At 39.4% G+C, this 24,567-nt stretch overlaps 1 protein-coding gene across 13 annotated transcripts in view; it reads right to left on the reverse strand.

The window, feature by feature from the left end:
- The window catches only part of LOC121314924 (regulating synaptic membrane exocytosis protein 2-like), a 247,534-nt gene that overhangs the window by 161,259 nt on the left and 61,708 nt on the right, over positions 1-24,567 (reverse strand). For all 13 annotated transcript variants that reach the window (XM_041248684.1, XM_041248683.1, XM_041248691.1 and 10 more), the window contains one exon: positions 11,569-11,888. In XM_041248684.1, the coding sequence (XP_041104618.1) occupies positions 11,569-11,888 (320 nt within the window). The remainder of the gene's footprint in view (positions 1-11,568; positions 11,889-24,567) is intronic.

The following is a 24,567-nucleotide window of genomic DNA, read 5'->3' on the forward strand; positions in this document are numbered from 1 at the left end:
ATATATATATATATATATATATATATATATATATATATATATATATATATATATATATATATATAGATAGATAGATAGATAGATAGATATATCTATATAGATATATATATAGATATATACACACACACACACACACAGACATACACAGGCCAATTTAACTGGGAGTAAAAAAAAAATCTCTTGTAAGAGATTTTTCACAATGTGTACCAATTTTTTACTCAGGTAATTATTCATAACATTTTTAAATATATTATTATGAATATATAATATATTGTATATACATGTATATGCATACATATACAATACATTTGTATACAAAACCTTAGAGGATGTTTCTTTTAAAGAAATCTGGAAACAAAGTGTTTCAGTGCTAAATTAAAAATATAAAAATCTTGCAATGTAGCCAACCAGACTAATAACCCTTGAAATGCACTACTCAAGCAATGTCTGCAGCAGTGCTGGGGCAGCACTAATCCCACACGCCTGGCTTCCTGTAAGACACTCAAAACCACAGGCCCTGCCCCATCCAAGCTTCATTACTTCATTATTATGCATGTTCTCCTATTGGGGAAAATACATAGAAGCAAAACTTACATCTATCCATATATATATGGAAAGATATGGATAGATATAAGTTTATATATATGTGTGTATGTATATATATATATATATATATATATATATATATATAAGAGAGAGAGAGAGAGAGAGAGAGAGAGAGAGAGAGAGAGAGAGAGAGAGAGAGTGATCGAGGTAGCACGATGAACCAGGCTGGAGCAAAATAGTGTTTTTTTTTTTATTGTTTCCCACACAGGAACTGGTATCAATAGCCAAGCAATCAAATAAACAAAAACTGAAACAAAAATAAAAACTAGCTCATATTCGAGCTATGGCTACACAAGTTTCTTCTTGTCCCTAACTATGGCCAGGACAGATAAGCCGTTTCCTCAACAATAAACATGGTTACAGTATCAAATCCGCTTTTGTAAGTTTTACTTTAAAGGCTTCAGCAATGTGGGAAACATGCATCAGCATACTCCCCTACTCCTTCAATGAAGCAAACACAACAAACCCTTTTTATATAGGTGTCTAGGAGATAACAAGGACCCATTAGCACCTGCTTCATTACTGATCATTCCAGGTTAGCACATGGAATTTTGGGAAAAAGCCTAAAGCTAATGTACTGGCTTTCCAGCACCGCCACGACACGATATATATATATATATATATATATATATATATATATATATATATATATATATATATATATATATATATATATATATATATATATATATATGTGAAAATCCTGCTGGCAAAAGCACGACTTTGCTTGTGTCTCTAAGTATCCCCCTGAGGAGATTTGTCATAGGAAACCCTATCAGTTTTTTTCTCCACAAATGACATTCTGTATGCTAGAGAAGGAGAGAGCCTCCCGCTAGCTGAAAATTAAAATAAAGGCTGTGGTGTAGATATTATGCATATTTTATCCTCAACATTAAAAAAAAGCCATATGAATGGAACCGGAGCCCTGCTCCCTGGCTTTGTTTTCATTATTCGGTGATTGTTATCACTTGCTTCGTTGCTTTTTTTTTAATATACTTAGAGGTTATCAACCTAGTTTTATAACTAACGCATTATGAAACAGTTTGCTACCTTTCTATATTATGTGTTATAAAGGAAAGCTTGTTGGACTTAAGCGTACCCCTTTGAATCTGGTAATCTAACCAAAATGACAATTTTTGCTGTTATGGAATTCTCAATTTTCGAATAAAAGGGCCTCTTTTGTTGCTTTATGCTCTGTAGAGACCTCGGAATCTGCAGAAGGGAAACAGCAAATGATTGCATGGATGAAAGGCAGGGGTCAGCAACCTGCCCAAGAGTTACCAGTGTCCATGGACAATACGTCCAACACACACACGCATATAATTGTATATAACTTCAGTTTTGTTTGTCTGTGGATAATATGTTGTTGTTTTTTTTAAATGTCGATATGGTGCCGACCCCTTGGGAAATATAAACAACTTATTAAAATTGAAGCCTGCAGTATTTATTATGGTTTCACTTGTCTCTGCAGACCAGCTTTGGATTTGGGTGACACAGTGGTCTTGAGATATATGTGCTTCTTCATTCAAATGACACCTTTGAGACCAAGACTAAATTAGACTTTTCAGCAACTTTACTCTCAACAAGTTTTCAGTATGAAACATGACACACTGTCAAAAGGAAAGCATTACAAAGTTAGTATTGGGTATGACCTCCCTCAGCATTAACACAATCCTGGCAGTGTTGACTCACAGACCTGATCAGCCTCAGGATAGACTGCTGTGAGATGTTTCACCACTCTTACTGTGCAGCTGCAGCCAGCTATTGAAGGTTGACTGGTCGCGGTTGTCTCCTGTGGATGGCACTGGCGATTTGGTCCCACAGATGTTCTATTGGACTCAGGTCAGCAGAAAAAGCTGGCCACGGCAAAATCTTGACATTGTTTTCTTGAAGTCATACAATTGTATTCCTAGCACTGTGCAGTCTTGCATTGTCCTACTGGAAAATCGACACTTCCGGATTGGCTTGCTGATCGAAGAAAACTGTTGACTCAAGGACTTTGTTAATGCACTATGGTTGCCTTCAATCTGCACCAAAGATGTTTTTGTCTTAAAGGAGATTCCTCCCCACATCATAATACTTTCACTACCCCACCAGTTGGCTTGAACAATGCAACAGTCAGCACAACAGTCCTGGGCCGGTGTGGTGACCCTGTGCCTTCCAGGAAGTGGCCTGTACCTCACTAAGCCCGTTTCCTGGTTTCTCTGGACTAGTCTGTTGATTGCTGAAGCAGAACATTTCATTCTCCGGGCAACTTCTCTCACAGACAGGCTGCCTTTAATCATGCCGAAAGCAAGCAGGTGATCCCCATTACTCAAGCGGGGCATGGTCGTATCTTTCGTTGTTCTTGCGTTAATTAAAAGCATGTCTTTATACAGAGCCTATAGAAAGTCTACACCCCCTTTCAAAATTTTCACCATTTGTTGCCTTATAGCCTGGAATTAAAATGCATTAAAATTGTTTTGTTTTTTTTAATCTACACATTCTACCCCACAACTTCCAAGTGAAAAAAAATTCTAGAAATTTGTAGAAAATTAATTAAAAATAAAAACTGAAATAGCTTGGTTGGATAAGTGTCGCCCCCCCCCCCCCCCCCCCCCCCCCCCCCGTAATGGCAATCCTAAATTAGCTCAGATGTAGCCAATCGCCTTCAAAATCACACAACAAGTTAAGTGACCTCCACCTGTGTTAAATTGTAGTGATTCACATGATTTCAGGATAAATTAAGCAGTTCCTGTACGTTCCCTCTGCTGGGTAGTGCATTTCAAAACAAAGACTCAACCATGAGCACCAAGGCGCTTTCAAAAGAACTCCAGGACAAAGTTGTTGAAAGGCACAGATCAGCGGATGGGTATAAAAAAAATATCAAAAGCCTTGAATATCCTTGGAGCATGGTCAAGACGATTATTAAGAAGTGGAAGGTGTATGGCACCACCAAGACCCTGCCTAGATCAGGCCGTCCCTCCAAACTGGATGACCAAGTGTAACGGGAGACCTGGACTGGCCGTCTGACTGGCGGTTTTATTTTCAGTTTAACGCCCTTGGTATTCCCGTGGTCCTGTTTACCATAGTTGGTAAGCAGGCCATGGACAACAGCGCCCTCTGCAGGCTAAACATAAAACAACAAAAATAATGCTTTTTACCACCCTTGTATTAAGAATTTAAAAGTATACTGTATTACAGTTAACGTGACAACTCTTTTGGCAAGTGATATTTTCAGAATCATATCGTTCTGAATTAAAATACCACTTCTGTTAAAAATATATTTCTGTACCAGCAAAACCAATACAGTACGTATAAATGGAAGCCTACTTATTTGCAGTTTTGATATTGCATCTTTTTTGTGTTCCCTGAAAAAACGGACAAGGCTAGGAACTGGCCAAAATGAAATAATCAGATATGTGTCACATGCATTTAACCGTCACTGAAGTCAAAATTGTATAGGGTTGGATATGTGAGTGCTGACTGTATAGTGAACAACCTGATATAACAAACATTTCTCCAGGTCCCAGGAGATTTTGTTATAATGACGTTTGATTGATGTTGTAAGCATATTTTCCGTATATTAAATTCAAAGTTGAATTAAACATTCTTTAAGATTAATGGAGGGGATGCTTCATTCTTGTAGGATTTATTCTCCTGGGGCTATACAGTACTATAAATTGCCTGAACTTCATTTATCATTTTGCTCATGGTTTTATCAGGCTGCTGTCAGTGAAGTCGACAGTCAATTTTAAAATGTATTTTTTTCTGCATTTGCATGCGACCACCATAACGAATGCGAATGGTTTCTCTTTACACAACAGGACCAAAGCTCATGCATATTCAGAAATCTGGCACTGCATATTTCCATTAAGGTCAGCTCAAAAAATGTTAATAAACAAAAGACTAGAAAATGCAATGTGATCTTTTACAACAACTGTGAACTCCAGCAGTGGTCCACACTTGTTTGTTCAATGCTACAGTTTCCATGGCTACGATTTTATGTGATCCAATCAGAATAGTTTAACATCCAATTAAAAAAAATGTTGATCAAATCAATCAGACCAGTTTATAGACAGAAAATTTTCAATTAAAACTACTCCAGATGACTCCTAGGGTCAAATAGCACAGCTAAAGATTCCCAGCTAAAGATTTTCTTCAAGAAACAGTCAAATAAAACAATAAATAATGAGAATGTACTGCTGTGACAGAGAGAGAAAGAATTCTAGTCAACAATCTCCCTCCCGACCTGTGAGTGCACTGTGTTACAGGAACAGTGTGCCCCAGACTGGATGGTTTGGCAGTTCATTCCAGGGTCAGTCGGAAGCTGGACGTCCAAGAAGGGGGCGGAGTCACAATACCAGAGGTCATCGCCTTAATGCGGTAAGCGATGTGTCAATCACAGATTGGAGGACACGTGATTGCACTCATTACCAAAGGGGGCGTGACTGAAGGCATATCAGGGGATGCGGCCAAGCAATCTGTTCCTTGTTATGGTTACGCAAAAACTAACCGTGAGTGTTTTGTCCTGTCTAGTAACGTTTGTATTTGTTAGACAGCTAAACAATCCGGGAACTGTTGCTAAGGGGCCAGTTTTCAAACCCGGCCTTCACATCCCTCTCGTGCACATTACCTGTATTTCACCACCTACACTAAGAGCGCTCATCTATAAAAGGTGTTGTTCTTACATTACGGTTTTGAATTTGTATTTTGACCCGTTGGAAATCCTTATGTTTCACGCCTTTCTGCTTGCTTAAATAATAAATAAACATATAGATGTTTTGAATTTTCTGGTCATCTTTAAATCTATAGCCTAACCATTAATGTTGATGGCAGCCAGCCTCAATTACCAGTGCGGTTCCGTGGCAGCTCCTCAATCTGCCAGAGAAAGCTCTACCAGCTGCTGTCGTCTCTGTCATGGAACAGGACTAACATACTGTACACTAGTGTTCCGCATTAGTGCGCATAGAGCAATGGAGCTCATTTTTTTGTTAGCTATGTATTATTGATGATACAATCCAACATCACATTTTCAAAAACTTTTGAATTCTCTTTTTTTTTTTTGTATTCTCATGATATCTCATAATACTAGATTGATAGAATGCATTTACAATTAAGGTTATTTACAATTAAAGTTATTGATTTTCTCCTGGGGGAAAAAAAACTAATTCACAATTTCCAGTAAATGATGGCAAGTCGGTGACCAGCTAAAAGTCAGTAATTACAACAAATATCATCAAGCCTCTTACTGGACAAGGTTTACAGACAGTAATGTAGATTCATTTAGGAGTTGAGACAACATATAATTAAATTTTACTATAAAGGGATTTTAATGTGCTTATGTTTTCTTGGATCAGCTCCTCAACCAGTACCTAGTCTCCTGAAATTCTCCATTAGCAACAATAATATATTCCCACCAAAGATAGAAAAACGCCATATTCACATTTCTCAAATGCCTGGTACTTTCATTTAGGCTTCCAAATTATAATAATATAAGTCACAGTTTTCCTTTCCTCATTCATTTTGCTTGGTGCAAGATTGCCTATTAGCTTGAAACAGGTAACATGACGGCACCACTGCTGCCACCGTGCACAGCATTATTCCGTGCTCGGTACAGGTGCATAGCACTCCCGTGCAATGAACCCTGTGCACTTATTCACTGGTAAGTATGGCGTTTCACAATTGTGTGAGGTGCGGGGCCATCCTCCCTCCGGAGGACGGCTACAATATGTGCGTCCAAAGCCTGGGCTCTGAGCATGCCCAGTGGGCGATGGCAGTCCACACCTTTTGCATGGTGTGCGCAAGCTTCCAAACAAGGACCCGTGCTAAGAGGACCGACAAATTCTGTGGTCTGCCCTTCGGTCTGTCTCTGGCTCCCAGGACTTTCTCCAAGTGCATGGGCGCAGTCTTGGCACCTCTGTGGCTGCGGTGGGTCAGGGGCCTCCTCTGTCCTCCCTCTCGGTCCCCTCCATATGCGCCCCTTGCAGGTGTGGTTCAATACCCAAGTGGTTTACCCATCCTAAGACAGACATCGCTGGCTGACGGTGTCTCAGTCATGTTGGCGGGCCCTGTGTTGATGGAAGAATCCTCACCACCTCTGCGCAGGAGTGACAATGGGTATTGTGTACCGGAGGGAAGTGCTAGCCACGGATGCCTCCAACCTTGGTTGGGGGGCAGTATGGAATGGCAGAGGGATCTGTGGGGACTGGACTGGCAAGTGGCAGTGCACCCAAATCAATCCACTGGAACTGAGAGCAGTTCACCTCAACCGGCACCAGTTTCAATCAATGCTGAAAGGATGGCATGTGCTAGTGCGTAAACACAAAACCATGATTGTGGCATATTTCAATCGCCGGTGGGGGGAGGTGTCTGCCAACTGGTCTTCCGGTTGCTCACCTGCGCACAGCCACTTTTTCTTTCCTCTGGATGGTCCCTCTGCCAGGGGTATCAAATCAGATGGCAGATCTGCTGTCGAGGGGGGCTCCTTGACACTTGCACCCCACAGGTGGTAGCCATGATTTGGCACAGGTTTGGCAGGGCAGTAGTCAACCTTTTTGTCTCAGAAGAGTCCACTCATTTCCCTCTGTGGTTCTCGAGTCAGAGAGATGGGGGCCCCCTGGGAATCGATGCCCTAGCCCACAGCTGGCCTCAGGGCCTGCTTTATGCCTTCCCTCCTCTGGCACTGATCCTGTCCTTTCCTTGAGGCGACACACTGGCCCAGGAGGGTATGGTTCGCTGCCCTGAGCCAGCTCATTCAGGGTCAGCCGTGGGAGATCCCTCTACGCAGGGACCTTCTCAGTCAGGTGCGGAGTCACTTGTGGCACCCGGACCCCGGATCACTCAAGCTGTGGGTCTGGCCCCCTAAATGGGAGTGTCCAAGTGCCCTCGGCCTGACTCCATTATAGCCACACTTCAGAATGCTACAACCTCTTCAATATGGTCCCAGTATTCATATAAGCGAAAGATTTTCCAGGAATAGTGCTTGGAGATAGACCATGAATCCACCTCCTGCCCTATGCATGTTATTTAGCAGTTTTTACAAGACCTCCTAGAGGAGGGTAAGTCCTTATTTATGTTGAAGGTGTCCCTGGCTGCTATATCTGTGTGCCACGTCAAAATTGACTCTTTTTCTCCCGGAGCTCATTTTTTGGCAGTGCAGTTCATGAAAGGGGTTAGGAGGCTATGCCCTCCCCTTAAAAGGAAGGCTCCATCCTGGCATGTGGAATTGGTCCTAGAAGCTCTCACGAAGGCTCCCTTCGAACCTCTGCATTTAGTGGGCCCTAAATTTGTGTCTTGGGCAGTGATTTATTCATCCCTGCCAGATATATGTATGGCCGCGGCGTAGGCCACACCACATACGTTTATAATGTTTTACCAACTAAACATTGTTGATTCAGCAGCACCTTCTGTGGAGTCCAGAGTCCTTGAGGCAGCCTGACCTCTTGCACAGAAGCCTAACAGTTTGGCTAGCATCAGGGCAGAGCTTGTGGCTCCTCTGGCTCACTGCGACAGCTTGGGTATACATTTCCCAACTCGTAATGGTTGACATTTCGGGATTGAAAGGGAACGTTAAGTAACGAATTGTAACCCTGGTTCCCTGAAAAAGAAATATCAACCATTAAATATGTGAGGTCGCTAGCTCGCCTTCTTTGCCACTTCAGAATCAAATAGCGAAGGTTTATTCCCAGACTGCAACAGATATGTGGTCACAGCATGCCTATAAGGCAGGTTTTTGAATATGTGCTCAGGTCATGTCACACAAGGGTCATTTCCCAACTGGTAATAGTTGACATTTCTTTTTCAGGGAGCAAGGGTTACAATTCGTAACCTAATGTTCCAATATTCAGCCACCAGGTAAACTACATCAGCCACAAATCTTTTATATATCCCTTTATATGTCAGTGCAGCTACCTTTGCAACAAAGTCTTAAGGTTTCTGCATGTTTATGATTTTTAAATGTCATACCTTGCTTTGCAGATTACTCAGAAACAGCTTAATAAAAGATAAACTACAATATTTTACACAACTGTAAAGCCTAATTATTTAAACAAAATGTATTGCTTGTAAAAATTGTAAAGATGGGTTGTTTATTTAGCAGATTAAAAAAACAAACTTGTACTGCGGCATGCATTGGGACTGTAGTTTAACAGTTCTGTAACTAGTGAACTACATGTATAAGTTTACTGAGGTTGCAATGCAGCTAAACTGTATAACAATGTTGTGAACTGCATTCAAATTACATTCCCAATCTGTAGCACATCATTTTACTTGTAATACAGTAAACATTTTTTTTTGTATACTTTTTTAAACAATTAAACACACACATAATAAAGAAAAGCCCTGTGAATCATCCTCTGTATCTTGTAAAACAACACAGTAATATGCAGGTCTATAATTATACTGGTGTGTTGTTATGCTCCCTGGACAATACTACACAGTCTCAAGGTCATTTATAGAACAGAACTGCACATGAACAGATCCCACATGGTACCAGGTGCACAGTCCTTGAATGCTCAGGACAGGAGTCTGGGCTCAGATTAAAGCCTGGAATCAAGGTTGTATCACTGCAGACTGTGTGATCTGAGGCTCGACCCAGAATCCCTCCTCTAAATCACAGAGCATGTTGGACCCTAAGGAACAAAAGGAAAATGCTTGCAGAAGGGGACATCTGTCTCTAGCCATGGAGAGTTAAACGCTTGCTCTTCTATTGTAAGGATACTATAAAATATATACAAGCATAGTCATTTGTATGTGTTAAAGGGCTATTTTATATCTATAATTTTCATAATATTTAATTTCTTGACTGTTTAATAGCCTATTGTGTGGCTTCTCGGCCATTCTCTATTGCTGTTTCTGCTTAGAGCATTAGTTTTATGCTGCCTAGCTATATCTGTAAACATTTCATTTTTCAACCATATCTACAAGCTGAATTGCTGAAGTCAGGTGGTTTTAGATATGACCACTAATGCTTGCAACTGTGTCTTAAAATGTACTAAGTTCGTTTAATGGGGGATCAAAATTACAACTGCATTAGTCTACTGGTCATTTTGCTGCAATAGTCAGTAATAAAGATCTAAGCAATGGAAAATTAAATTATTTTAAACAAGCAACCAAAAAAATAAAAAAATAAAAACAGGTTTCTCGCTAGTTTTTTACTGTTACAATTTGTTTTAACCCAAAGATTTGCCTTTGCAACAACTAGCCAGGACTCATAGGTTTGATGTTTTTACTTTTGTCCTTTTCCCACACTCACCGTTATACAGTACATCTGAAACATAGTGGCATTTAATGAGCGAGGAAAACTGCAAAACCAACTTCAAACACAGTGCTGTCAGGACAACTGGACTGAGTGAAAATAGTCTAGAAAACAAAAAGTTCAATAGCAAAGCAATAAGGGACAGGTTATTTTTTACAATCAATGCCTAACAGTGACCCCTGCTGGGTGAGGAGGACTGCAGCAGATCAGTTTATCCATTGCTACTTCCCACCAGGTCAGCAGACTACAGGGGCTAAAGGTCTCCTACCTCAGTAACATGTCTTCACTTGGAACAGGAGCAAGACTCCCAAACCACTACCACCACCACCAATAATCACAGCTTAGTTTGATTTCAAAGTATGTAAACTGCCACTTTGAAACCACTGCAGTCTACAGAGAGCAAGCACTCATGGCAGCATATTGCTTTACAAAAAAAAATCTTTCTATAACTAAAGTTTGTGAATAGGTACCATAAAAATAGAAGTATACATTGCACCCAGGTCAGAACCTACCCAGGTCAGGACCCGGTGTCATGTGTGTTGGGTACACGATTTCACACTGGTTTTGATAAAGCAGGGTTGACCTGGGTGACAGATGCAAGTGCACAATACACGTATCAATGCCCCGGAAGCAGCTTGTTACTGACGCTTCTATCCAAGCTTCTCTGGATTGAACCGTTGGCACAAATGTTGATTAAAGCAAATGATTCTGCATCCCTGCTGCAATCTGGCTCATGCTGTGTCTCAAGAAACACAAATATAGCTAAACAGAATAAACAGAAATGTTCCTTGCGGAAATGAAACCTTCACACAGGCATGGCTGTTTGTTATTCCGCCAGCTCATGAACGGCCGTCAAGCATTTTGTCTCGCTCAGCCCGGGTCAAAGTGTGTTAACCCACATCCTGAGGTGGGTCGCTGGCACCCAGGTAGCCAGAAGCCGGGTCCAGACCTGGGTAGGAGTGCCAGTGTGAAACTTGTTCCCCCTTTTTCAACAAAAAGTCTATTTATTCGTCTACACAAAGCACACAAACATTTTTTTTTTCTTCAAATCAATAATACATGGTTATTTTATTTAATCAATGATTAAATAAAATCCAGAGCTAAAGACTACAGTGCTTAACTCACAAAGTAAAAACTACCCACAAATCGCAAAAAATTCTGCACATTAGCTTGTTCAGTCCAGGGATCACCCATGTTTCTTTGGAACATTCAGATAAAAGCGCTACAATAGGCTAGCTCTTTTAAAATGTATCTTTGTTTCATGAAGAGGCCCTGCAACCATTAAGGGGTCCAGGAATCCAAACTTCATCGGTAAATGCCTTGGGACCAGACACTCACAAAGCACATGCGTTGAGCATTTGCACATCTGAATGCAGTCCTGCCTGGCACTTACCAACACTCTAATGCTTTCCGATCTACATTTTATGTCCCTCATACAGCACGTCCCCACGGCAGCATGTTACCACAGAAAGTATGTCTTGGTAATCTCTGGGAAGGAGTGAAAGCTATAACCCCAAAGGGAAGGTGCCATTCACTTAAAATGCGCAGTTGGCTCCATTAGACCTCCAAAAATGTCAACAACTAATTGCTCCAAATAACAGATGCACATTTAAACAGAGAAAATGTAGTAGAAATTTGGCTCCATCTCGGGCCACACTATTCTCCTTCAGAACAATCGTAAACAAGCCATACATTCTTAATGAAAAACCCATGTAATGACAAACCTGTCAATCAGAGTGTCACCTGAGCCTGGACCTGAATGCACCCGCCCCGAACCGTTTTTGATTGAGTCTTGCCGTGTGAGCCTTTGAGGTCTGTTTTTGTCTGACGCTGGTGTGGAAATGTCCCCGGAGGGTCCCTGGTACTGGGATGGATCCTGAAGTTTTGCCTTCTTCTCCTGAGGTGCTTCTTCGTTCCGGGGCCCCCTTGTGAGTTCACTGGGGTCCAGCTGCTGGGGCGTGTTTGAACCAACGGTGTAGAACCAGGCTCCTGACTTTGTGAGGATTTCTTGTTGTTTTCGGCACAAGTTGCACACCCACATTACCTGAACAGGGAGGAAAAGAGAAACTGTGTTAATACTTCTTGAAGCAATCAGGTGTAAAACTGATCTTCAGAATGTTTCAGTGGGATACTCTGTCATGCTTTATGATGCACTCGTTAGTCTTAAAGCTTGTCCACATACTTTTCTATAAGCTTCTGCCAACATTCAATTGCATTTTTTTTATTGGTTAAATGACATATTAATAACATCCAACGTTGTAAAATGTCTTTATTATTTTAGTAAATCACATACAAATACAGTACTTAACATTAAATTGGCACAACATTGTACAGTTTGGCAAATGCAGTACCTATTAAACAGACCCGTATTCGACATGCATGTGTTTCTTATCAGAAGAACTAGTCAGACAGAAGTGCTGATTCTTATCCTACAGTGTTGGACCATTTGGAACCAAGTGGTAGAAAACCAGCCTTTGTATAATCTGTATGTTTATGCTATGGGCCATCTTACTGCCCTTTATTTTTGTACCCCATGAGTGCATTTTGAATACCATGCCTGCGTTTGTTTGTTAAATAAATAAAACATGAGTCTAGCTACTCAGATTAACACATTTTAGAATCACAATGTCTATAAACAAAGCTGCTGCCTAAAACAGCTGCAGTTTTCAGTCATTCCAATTTGAAGTGTCTGTTTATTTAATTACTGCATTATAACATTTCACTAATCATCAAGGATCTGTATACATGTACAACTAACTGTGGTCAGAGACTTTGCAATGCAAAGTGCTCATAAAGCACTAGCGCTCCAGTAATACTATGGGGTAGATATAATGCAGGTTTGAGATTGGTGGTAAGTAAATGTGAGCCATTGTTTAATCAATCACAGTAACATCACAAGCACTATCTAGTGCAGGAGTTGCTGGTGATCCCAGTTGCTGTGTTCTTGTTCTTGACTATTTTGCTGTTGAAAACATAACGCTGATTTTGATTAACATTTCATAGATAAACCAGACTGATTAATTACACAGACCAAGATGACCTGACATCGTTTAAATCATTGTTTACCTAAATTTCATATAGCAGCAATTATATGTAGCATTTTAAACGTGTCAACTTTGTAATGTCAGCCTATTTTGTGTTGTTTTGTTTTATTTCCATTTGTGACTCTGACGTGTGCAAAAGAATTACAGTATGTGTGAAATATGAAAAATTTGCATGGTTAATACAGGAACATATCAAATTTTGGAGAGGTAGACAGATTTCAAAGTCTATCCTATACTAAAATGACCAAGCATCGAGAAAAGCAGATAAATGACATGTACAAGCAACAAACAGTACATGCCAGCGGGAAGGTAAAACTGTTTTTATACAGAAGACACAAAGCTTAGTAAAAAAAAAAAAAAAATTAAAAAAAAAGATATTTCAAGAAATGACCTAATTTTATAAAACCTAATTTTAACCCTACACACCCCATCATAATCCCCCCACAATTACCCAAAATATCAGGCAATTGTGTTGTTTAAAATAAAATAAAAACATGTTGCTTTTAGCAAAGACAGTGCGAGTTAAAGGCATCATCATGCATTGATATTATTGAGCATTATACACATGATTAAAAAATGTAACTAGTGCCATCCCATAATATCAAACTTTTTAGGGGGGGAGGGGGACGGAGACAGAGACAGACTTTAAACGCGGCAACAATCAGTGGTATTGTGTACCTAACAACACAATACCCGGGACAGTGAACAGCAAACAAAAAAAGATAATTGCGATCGCCCTGCTCTAGGGGAGAAAGAAAAAAAAGTAAGATTGCTGTGGGTCCATGACGTCCACAAGAAAAGAAAAAGGTACGGCGAATATCATCGGCTGATGCAGGAGATCCGATTTGATGAAGGAAGATTTCAAACCTACTAAATGTTGTATTATACAACTCTGGAAAATCAGAACCACAAGCTTTTGCTCCATTCTATTTTTTTGTTTTTTTCCCTTCCTCGCAAAGGAGCCTCCTACTTTCCCCTGATTGGTTGCTGGTAGTTTACGTCACAGCGCCGCATGGAGAAAGTTTTTATCTCCTGCGCGCCACTCTTAGGTGCCGCTTGAGTGCCGCTTCCCGTGACCGCCTTCATTGAAAACAATTGCTTGTGCCGTGCCTCGTCCAGTGTGAACAACCTTTTATACAGTATATTAATCTCAATCTCACTGCCAGCCTGTTCTCTAAGACAAAACTGACCACAGACGATATGAATCAATAATTAATAAATATGTATTACTTATCATGACGCATGTGCATATGAAATTAACAGAATACGTAAGAGAAAAGCAATAGGCTAGTGTATGGTAATAAACTATAATAATAAATAAAGTAACAAACAAACTAATGTTAATAAACTAACTGTACAACTCACCAGAACTGAAAACACCAAATTGCTCTGTGACTTGTGTTTGATTCAGGTTTCTTTCAGGAGCTTGAATAATTTCCAACTTTTTGTAGCACGAGAACAGTGGCACATTCACAGTTTGTTTACATGCCATTCTGTAGTGATGAGGTGGACTCGTGGCAATCAGAACGCACAACGAGGCAATGGTAAATTGAAAGACTGAATAAACTAATCAGTGTTCCCCAAGACAATTTGATATTTCCGTGCTTCAGAGTTCCAGTATACACCCCCTTTTTTTTATACCCTGTACCGTTTGGCATTCCGATAGCTTGGCCTACAGAATCTGCAGTATTTCTAACAATCACATACATACAGCATGGGCACTAACGAAACTGCCGTTTGAATTGGGTAATCTTACACACATTTGACAAGTCCTTAGACAACAACAACTTACATTTATATTGTGCCTTATCATGCCATGGCATCTCAAATTAATTTCTCCAGGCCTGTCCTTATTCTAGTGTCCCTAGAACCATGCCTCCCCTTGTGGTTCTATGGAACACTTACATTCTGACATCATGTGCTTAGCAGCTAAATTAGCTATCACTATGACAAAGCAGTAATATTACAAGAGTGAAAATTGTATTTTTTTTTAATCGAATCGCTAAACATTTTGAAAGTAAATATTTATGGAATTACAGTAATTCCAGTGATTTTTACAATTATGTCTTTGAAACAACCCTTATGTGACATCCAACAAGCGAAACTGAAATTTAATTAGTTGGTCTAATTTCCATTCACGGCCTATACTTTACACAATTCAAAATGTGGTTGTATCTACCAGCGTACTGTAAGGTATACACTGTCAAACAACATAGCCTAGATACTAGTAGTCCTACTCTAGCTTTGTGAAATTAACAAAAAAATGATAAGCTTCTGGCTAGCAAGCAAGAGTAAAAAATAAATACAGGTATAATTTATTCCTGTAAATAAAGTCTTTATTTTAAATATTTATTTTAATACATGTACAACATAACACATTTCCTACCTCGTACCGGTAAACTCTACACTGCCTTCTTAGCGCTTATGAGAGTATAAGACAAGCTCATGAGCCAATCACAGTGGTACCACATCGGTCACGTGATACATCTGGTTGCTGGACTTCTAGGCAGGCACCGCGAGCGCTGCCCGGATAGATCACAGGGATGATTAATTTTCACCAAAAAAAAAAAAAAAAATGTAACTAGATTTTTACCTCTGGAGTTTAGGTTTGGCAGGAGCCTTGAGCCGGCCCTGACCATACCTTAGCAGTGATCATAAATGTGTTCAGCGGGACAGTTTGGGACAGTTCAGGCTTTTCAACTCACAACCCAATGCATTCTGGTACGTTTTACCTGTCTCAGGTGACATTCTTGCCTTTAAGAGGCAGGACTACGCTTACCAGAATGCATTGGGTTGTGAGTTGTAAAGCCTGAAAAGCCTGAATTGTCCCAAACTGTCCCGCTGAACACTGAGCCACATGGTCACCTTAGAATACTACGATGCTAGTAAATACTGTAAAACAAGAACATTTCGCGAGCAAGAAATATTTGCTAATTTCGCATTTATTAAGAATCCACAATGTGCCATACATTAAAAGAAAAAAAAGCACAAACATTTATTGCAGCAAAAATAGACCTTGAAGGCCATTAGTGAAATTAAGTTGCCGCAAAAAAATCCTGTTTTATAGTACTAGAACATCCTCTGCTTAACTGTAGCACCCAACCATATTAGCTTTTTTAAAATTATGAATTATTTCAGAATATAGCACACATGCTACTACTGTACATGATGCAAGAACTAGGTCGTCTGTGATAAAATATCTGTCATCATTTCATTCCTGTGTCTCCGACCATTTCAGTTACTAATGGACCATGCAAAAAACATGACTTTTACCAAGGTCACATACAACTAGGGCTGTCAAGTGATTAAAAAAATTAATCGTGATTAATCTTGATTAAACAAATTGTTCTCAGTTAACCCTCGTTTAAATAGCATATTTAATTGATACAATTACTGCATCCATCTCATTTAAGTTTGATTATTATTATTATTATTATTATTATTATTATTATTATTATTATTATTATTATTATTATTAGTAGTAGTAGTAGTAGTATTTTAAAAAATAACCTATCACAAAAAAAACTGTTTTCCTATTGCTGGAGTCTCTTTATAGTTTCATATTTATTTACAATCCAGGATTTGTGGTTAAATAGTTTGAACCAACTGCTCATCACAATGGAGTCAGTTTATTATTCACTTTACTGCATTTCAGTTTCCTTTACTCATAAACTGAAGTTTTCACTGCCGCTTAAATAACAATAATCATCATTTTACATGTTTTTTTATTAATACAGTGCACTCCGTTTATAAGAATTACTGATATAAGAATCAACCGCATGTAGTGATCAAAACTACTGGTACCAAATCATTCCTATACCAACCAATGTAAAATAATCCACTTGTAAGAATCAAGCAATCTGCTTAGAAGACTCATTTCGGGGCAAACTGACTTCATATAATACGATACTGTATTAAGTGCAATGACACGTACAAACAATAAATCTGTTTTTGAATTTGATCACATCTCGCTTGATTAGGCATGTACATAGCGTGTATAATCCCTGGTCTGCAGCGACTCCCAATAGAAAAAAAAGCAAGTCGTGCAGCTTATGACATGGCAGGAAAAAGAAAGACGTGTGACTACATTGTACAGGCATTTTTTGTGTTCTCTCTTAGTGAAAATTAGTTTTAATAAAGTGAATACACATTCATTCGTTATTGTGTGATATGCATGTAGACGGAGGGGGATTACGTAGCGGCGGGGGGGGGTTAGATTGCAGAGCTTTGCATCTCCACTTAGTGAAAAACTGAGATTTGCATCGCAACTGAAAAAAGCAAGCCACTGATGCTTAAATGCAGTGGTAGTCCTGACAGTAAAATACTGTACTGTAATGTCATTTTAATTCAAAGGCCATTACATGTAACACAACAACTAGGCACCCTGACGAGACGATCACATAAACATAACCGTGATCATATAACAAGTTGCTTACTCACGAGGACTTGTTTTGACTGATTGACATTTGCATACTGTATTTAAAGTGCTGACGCGCTGAGGCACGCTTTTGCTAATTGTAATCATACAGGTCCGCTTTTAAGAATCAACTGCTTATAAGAATCAAATCATCCAGGATGGATGTGATTCTTATAAACGGAGTTCACTGTAACTTGAAACTGCCTAAATAAAACAAAGCATTCACAGTAATGGTGAATCCTCCATAATTGTAAACAATATTGTTTAAAAATGAATGTGGTTATTGAAGTAAAACAAAGCTACAGTGATAGAGGGTCTGCAGTCGCTATCTATCCAGCAGCACCGGTATAGTATCGTACTGAGCTTGATTCAGGGGTTTGCAGTGATCCTGAATTTCTAAAAGAGTACTCTGTCGAAACTGATGAGTTATTGTTGTTGTCTGTAGCAGAAGAGAAAGCATGTTTGTCGAGGTCTCTCAGCCTAATATTTGCTATATTTGTCGGAACCCCCGCTACTTAATATAAATGTTTTTTTTTTTTTTTTTATCAATAATGTATATTCTATTTTTGCAAATGTTAAATAGCTTGAACACGCCTGGTTAGTTGCCTGTGCTTTGCTTGTCATTTCAGCTTCTGTGAATTTATATTGAAGCTTCCAGTGAAAAGCTCAAAGATAACAACATGATAACGCAAAGCACAGTCAATGAGCTCCCTCTTGTGGACATTAACAATCATATCAGCTAATCAGGTTCACCAAGAGCTACAGCGGCAAGAATCAGTGTAGCTGCACTGAGCACATGTAATAATTCACTTGTTTGACTAATTCTGTGTGAAGATGTATGTCATTACGCAGAAGAAACACATGGATACACATGACAATTTCTCAAATTCAAAAAAAAAAAAAAATCCTTTCCATGTAAAAGATGCCCAGCTTGCCTCTGGTTACAGTGTCAACTGGGATGTATCAATCACTCAATACGGGGCATCTGAACTGATGGCTTCAGTTGCATTGTGGAACAACTCATCGCCTCAAACGTTTTCTCCACATATCACAATCTGATAGCGATTCAAGCAAAGCACATGGACTACCTGCAGTCTTCAATTATTCTTACATACTTCAGTTCATTTAGAAAGCTAGACATGTTGAGTGCATATTTTATAACCTCTGAATTTGCCATTGAAAATCAGTGGGGGGATTGTACTGGTGGACACCTCTAGAAAAACCCCTAAAGGTCATTTTTATACCAGCCTCGTTTTTATACCAGTACATGATGATCAAGAACACACATCATGGGATAACAATAAGAAAATGAAATAGCATGCAAATTCAGATGATACAAATTATTGTTTTTAAGTCTCTGTCACCTACAGTATAGGGATCTCAAATTACAAACTGCATTGACAAGATAGAAATAAAGTCACAGACAAAAATGTCTAAAAACCTGAACTTTAGTCAGAGCCTTTGATGTAAATTGTAAAAATGACTGTAACCCCTTTTCCTGTCACAAGTTACTTTGTGTACCTCAGGTATTACGCTGCGCCCCTTTCTATGCATGCAAAGGAAGTGAACTGGGACAGGAAAGTGTTATTCTTTATACAACAGGGGTGTGACTTTGTAAATGGGTTTTTACCAGTGTCAATGGGAGGATAAAATCAATGAACGAAAACTTGTTTACATCACAAATTTGTAAATCAAACTATACAAAAGTACTTTATTTAATGTTGTTTATAAATATTACATAAAATAGTGGGCTTAATTCTCCAATTATTACATATAAACTACATCAGTAGATTTAGTAATTAGTATTCTTATTTGAAATTCATTAATTTTACTATTAAGATTTGATTACAGTACAGATGTGACTTAATTTCTGCAGTTTTTGCACTTGTATTGATGGTTCAGCAATAACTGTGTTGACATACAGTACATGTACCATAATAAATCCAACACATTTGTTATGTAATGCTTATTTAATTAAAACCTATGTGCAAAACAGCAGAGATTATTATTAACACCTGTAATAATTGATGATAATAATATAATGTTATGCTGTTCCTCAGTTTTTTGAGAGTTTTCAAAGAGAACGTGTCAGTGAACGAGGTCTGTTCCTCAAAGCAACCCTGCCTGCCCACACTAACGTCTCAGAACAGAATGTGTTCACTGATGCTTTCTCTTTGAAATTTTAGTTTCTAGGCCAGAAGACTAAAATAACAGCACCCTAACCGGCACTCCGCACCTAGATTTTCTTTAGTTTGGTTTAAGTGAAAAGGGTACGTTTCTATAACTGGTTTATTCACTGACTTGGCTTAATATAACAGCATATCTATCATTCTTTTTATTGTATTGTGTAATTTCTAAATGTAGATCAATATCGGCACTCTGTAGTAATTGCCATATGTTTAAGCAGTAATTAGGCAAGGAGGATCAAATCCACAGCAGCAGGGATTTTTAAGACAAACTGCTTTGATAAAATGGTTAATGTTTATTTACGCAGAGTAAACCGGGGTTCTTTTACCAGTACTGAAGAAAAGATTGCTTGACACTTGCAAGTACATTTCAATATATTTAAAATTAATATTTATAGGTGTGGAAGTTTAACAAAACAGAGCTTACCTTTGTCATGTTTAATATTCTCATTACTTTGAATTGTTTCTTTAGGCTTGTATATGTCATTTTATCATGACAATTACTTTAAGCACCTCTCCTCAGAAATTGTAAACAAAATATCCCAATCAAACATGGCTCTGCTCTATATCACATATTAATATAGTGCAAGGAAAGCACCAGAAATTCTGTCCAGAAAGTCATATGGTTTACAAATTAACTTGCACAGTATAGTATTATGAAGTGACTGTGATCACATTCATCCTGTAATGTAGCTAATCTGATCAAGACCCCTTACAGGATGATTATGCACCTCTGTGCATATGTGAAAGGCTACTTTTTAAAGCACTACTTTCTCAAGCTCTGATGGGAAATTCTGGAAAGGCACACTGAATTAAAGCATAGTATCCACTGCCAACATCCATAATAATGGGTTTGGACAAAGCCCTTCTGATTCCAGCAACAGTGTACCAGAGGGGCATATACTGAGTCTTAACACACTAATGTATATGCATTAGGCTTTGAGCAATTGGCAATACAGTACATCATCTTAGAAATACATCCATTACGTCACATGCTGCAGTAAGTTACAGTTCACCCTGAGGAATATCATAAAATAACAGGTAGGTTGTAACCACTTCTGTTCTAAGATTCAAAATAAAAATAAAAAATTGATTTGACAAACTTGTTGAATGATTGCAAAGGATTTCCAAGACAGACTGACAACTGAGACACCCTGAACAAGCACAAGCTGAAAGAGAATGAGCCACCCTGAACAAGCACAAGCGGAAAGAGAGTGAGACACCCTGAACAAGCACAAGCGGAAAGAGAGTGAGACACCCCGAACAAGCACAAGCGGAAAGAGAGTGAGACACCCTGAACAAGCACAAGCTGAAAGAGAGTGAGACACCCTGAACAAGCACAAGCTGAAAGAGAGTGAGACACCCTGAACAAGCACAAGCTGAGAGTGAGACACCCTGAACAAGCACAAGCTGAAAGAGAGTGAGACACCCTGAACAAGCACAAGCTGAAAGAGAGTGAGACACCCTGAACAAGCACAAGCTGAAAGAGAATGAGACACCCTGAACAAGCACAAGCGGAAAGAGAGTGAGACACCCTGAACAAGCACAAGCTGAGAGTGAGACACCCTGAACAAGCACAAGCGGAAAGAGAGTGAGACACCCTGAACAAGCACAAGCTGAAAGAGAGTGAGACACCCTGAACAAGCACAAGCTGAAAGAGAGTGAGACACCCTGAACAAGCACAAGTTGAGAGTGAGACACTCTTAACATGCACAAGCGAAAAGAGAATGAGACACCCTGAACAAGCACAAGCTGAAAGAGAGTGAGACACCCTGAACAAGCACAAGTTGAGAGTGAGACACCCTGAACAAGCACAAGCTGAGAGTGAGACACCCTGAACAAGCACAAGCAGAAAGAGAGTGAGACACCCTGAACAAGCACAAGCTGAAAGAGAGTGAGACACCCTGAACAAGCACAAGCTGAGAGTGAGACACCCTGAACAAGCACAAGCAGAAAGAGAGTGAGACACCCCGAACAAGCACAAGCTGAGAGTGAGACACCCTGAACATCACAAGCGGAAAGAGAGTGAGACACCCTGAACAAGCACAAGCTGAAAGAGAGTGAGACACCCTGAACAAGCACAAGCAGAAAGAGTGAGACACCCTGAACAAGCACAAGTTGAAAGAGTTAGACACCCTGAACAAGCACAAGCTAAAAGAGAGTGAGACACCCTGAACAAGCACAAGCAGAAATAGAGTGAGACACCCTGAACAAGCACAAGCTGAGAGTGAGACACCCTGAACAAGCACAAGCTGAAAGAGAGTGAGACACCCTGAACAAGCACAAGCTGAGAGTGAGACACCCTGAACAAGCACAAGCTGAAAGAGAGTGAGACACCCTGAACAAGCACAAGCTGAAAGAAAGACACCCTGAACAAGACAAGCTGAGACACCCTGAACAAGCACAAGCTGAAAGAGAGTGAGACACCCTGAACAAGCACAAGCTGAAAGAGAGTGAGACACCCTGAACAAGCACAAGCTGAAAGAGAGTGAGACACCCTGAACAAGCACAAGCTGAAAGAGAGTGAGACACCCTGAACAAGCACAAGCTGAAAGAGAGTGAGACACCCTGAACAAGCACAAGCTGAAAGAGAGTGAGCCACCCTGAACAAGCACAAGCTGAGAGTGAGACACCCTGAACAAGCACAAGCTGAGAGTGAGACACCCTGAACAAGCACAAGCTGAGAGTGAGACACCCTGAACAAGCACAAGCTGAGAGTGAGACACCCTGAACAAGCACAAGCTGAAAGAGAGCAGAAGGTGTTAAAAAAAAAAAAACCTCCTGAAACATTTATTTTGAATGAAACTGCACCTTTAAATGAAAATAAAAGCTTAAAAAATGTCTTTTGTGCTAAAAGAAGGATGTAATGGCCAAATAAACATAATGAATACAGTTTAAGCTCAAACTCTGTACATTTATTCTAGAGTACAGTTTTGGCTTCAAAACCATGTACAATAAATGTCAATATTAACTAAAAAATAGGCTTACTTTATACTGTTTTCAGATATCCCATTAGCCTGTCTGCAAACTATATAATACAGTAGTTCTTAATTATTAAGCAAGTTTGTTATTCAAGTTGATAAAAGATGGGTTACCAGTATTAATCTCAAGTGGCCAACATAACTTGTAGCGTGAAAGTTTATCTAAAATACAATAAACATATATATGAGATAGAAAACAGACTGCCCAAGCTCCTGTTCTCCCAGTAAAACAAACAGGCCTTAATTGCTTCTTTTCAAATGCAGCAGCATTCATACAATACTTGAAAAACTAAATGTAGCTCATTTTCTTTCGTCTTACCCATGTTGTCGCTCCAAGACATTGCGCAACAGGCCCAGTGAAATGTTTCTACTCCTTGGTGTTTTGAAAATATTTTATGCGTTGAGACCTTTTAAAAATATTTCTCAGGTTAGAGTAAACGTCTCCAAGGCTTTTCTCCCGACGACAAAGGTCCATCCGAGTCAGATACCGACTGTGAAAATCTCTGTGCTCCGGCGAGCTGCAACTGATCCCCTTGTGCCCGCCTTAACCTACAAATCATACTCATTAAAAATGTCCTGCCTACGTCGCAGGTAAACAGGTACATCACTCGCTCCGTGACTCCACAAAAAAAAAAAAAAAAACACCATAAAAAGGTAGAGGGATTTCAACAGTCGTTACAAGGCCTCCATGGTTATCCACGAGCCCACCGTGCAGATTGTCCTAACAACTCATTAGGCTTTTGCCAGGGAGGGAAAAGGAGAGAGAAAACATAATCATTACGAATTATGTCTTCATTATTTATAGATGCAGGCACTGGTTTCCAACAGCTGAAGCTGAAACCAGCTAATTAAAAATGCATAGCATCCCCTGCTGTGCCATACGGCCCAGCTGTGCTCAAAGAATCCGAAGTGTGCTGTTACACGCCTGTGACTCGCACAAAGGGATTTGCTGGGCTATCTTTGATAATGTTGTACGCACAACTTAACAGGACATGATATGGTTTCTGCATGAAAACAGTCACAAATATATCTTGAGCGGTCAAAACCTGATAGGTTAGCTGTAACTACCTATAAAAACCACACTTTTAATTAAAAGCTCAGTTAATTTATATAGTGTTGGTATAGCATGCTAATAAGTAAAATCTACAGAAAATGAATGAGGAGTGTAATTCAGTTCTTGAGTCACTTCTGTGACCTGGAAATGTATAGCTTTATTTACGATAAAAATGTACTACGCTTGCTTTGGTATTCCAGAGATACATTTCCAGCAGCTTTCTTCCAATTGTAATGTTGTAAATATGTCTGCTGTTCTACAATTCAGACTAGCTGCTGCTGCTGCTGATGTCCCCAGATGTTACCCAAAGGAAAAGCACTGTGAAGTTTATCTGATCAAGTCCTTCACTTGAGGTAAAGCTGCTATTTACATGATATTATTCCCCTGCTGACAGTTAGGAGCACCTGATTAATCCATTTTGTATCTTCACAGAGCTGTTTTGTGAGGAAGGCAGTGGTTGAAATAGTCTTTCAGAAAGTATTGACAAATAGAAAGCGGAATCTTAAAGAGTAAGCAGCGGGGTTACGAATAAATATAGTGTTATACGTCCTCACATCTTTCTACAACTACAACTGTTTAAATAATGTACCTGTACCTGTAATTTCACTTTTCATTGTTAACATCCTGGCAACATTTTACACTTAAGCCCAATTCGCACGGGACTAAAAATCACCACATAACCAGGTGGTTTCGACATCAGTGAAATTTAGTCCTGTGCGAACCATCCACATCTTTTAGTCCAGATAATTTTCTCACATGGTCTGATTTTTTTACAGGACATTGGAACATTCTGTAAAATGTCAACCTCAGGCATCCTGTGTTTTTTTACTCCCATGCGAATCGACCATGTCAGTGTTTTGTGAGAACTGATACAGCATTTCCAGGGTATTCACCTCAAAGCAACACCAGACTTTACAATAAACCATGGTTTAATATTAAAATTGATACAATCTGACCCGAGATTCTACAGTTCAGTAAAACACAACAATGGGCATAACCAAACTGGAGATTGCGGGAAAATACAAAACATAATTACAGATG

Source organism: Polyodon spathula, chromosome 4, assembly GCF_017654505.1.
Source record: "Polyodon spathula isolate WHYD16114869_AA chromosome 4, ASM1765450v1, whole genome shotgun sequence".
NCBI lineage: Eukaryota > Metazoa > Chordata > Actinopteri > Acipenseriformes > Polyodontidae > Polyodon > Polyodon spathula.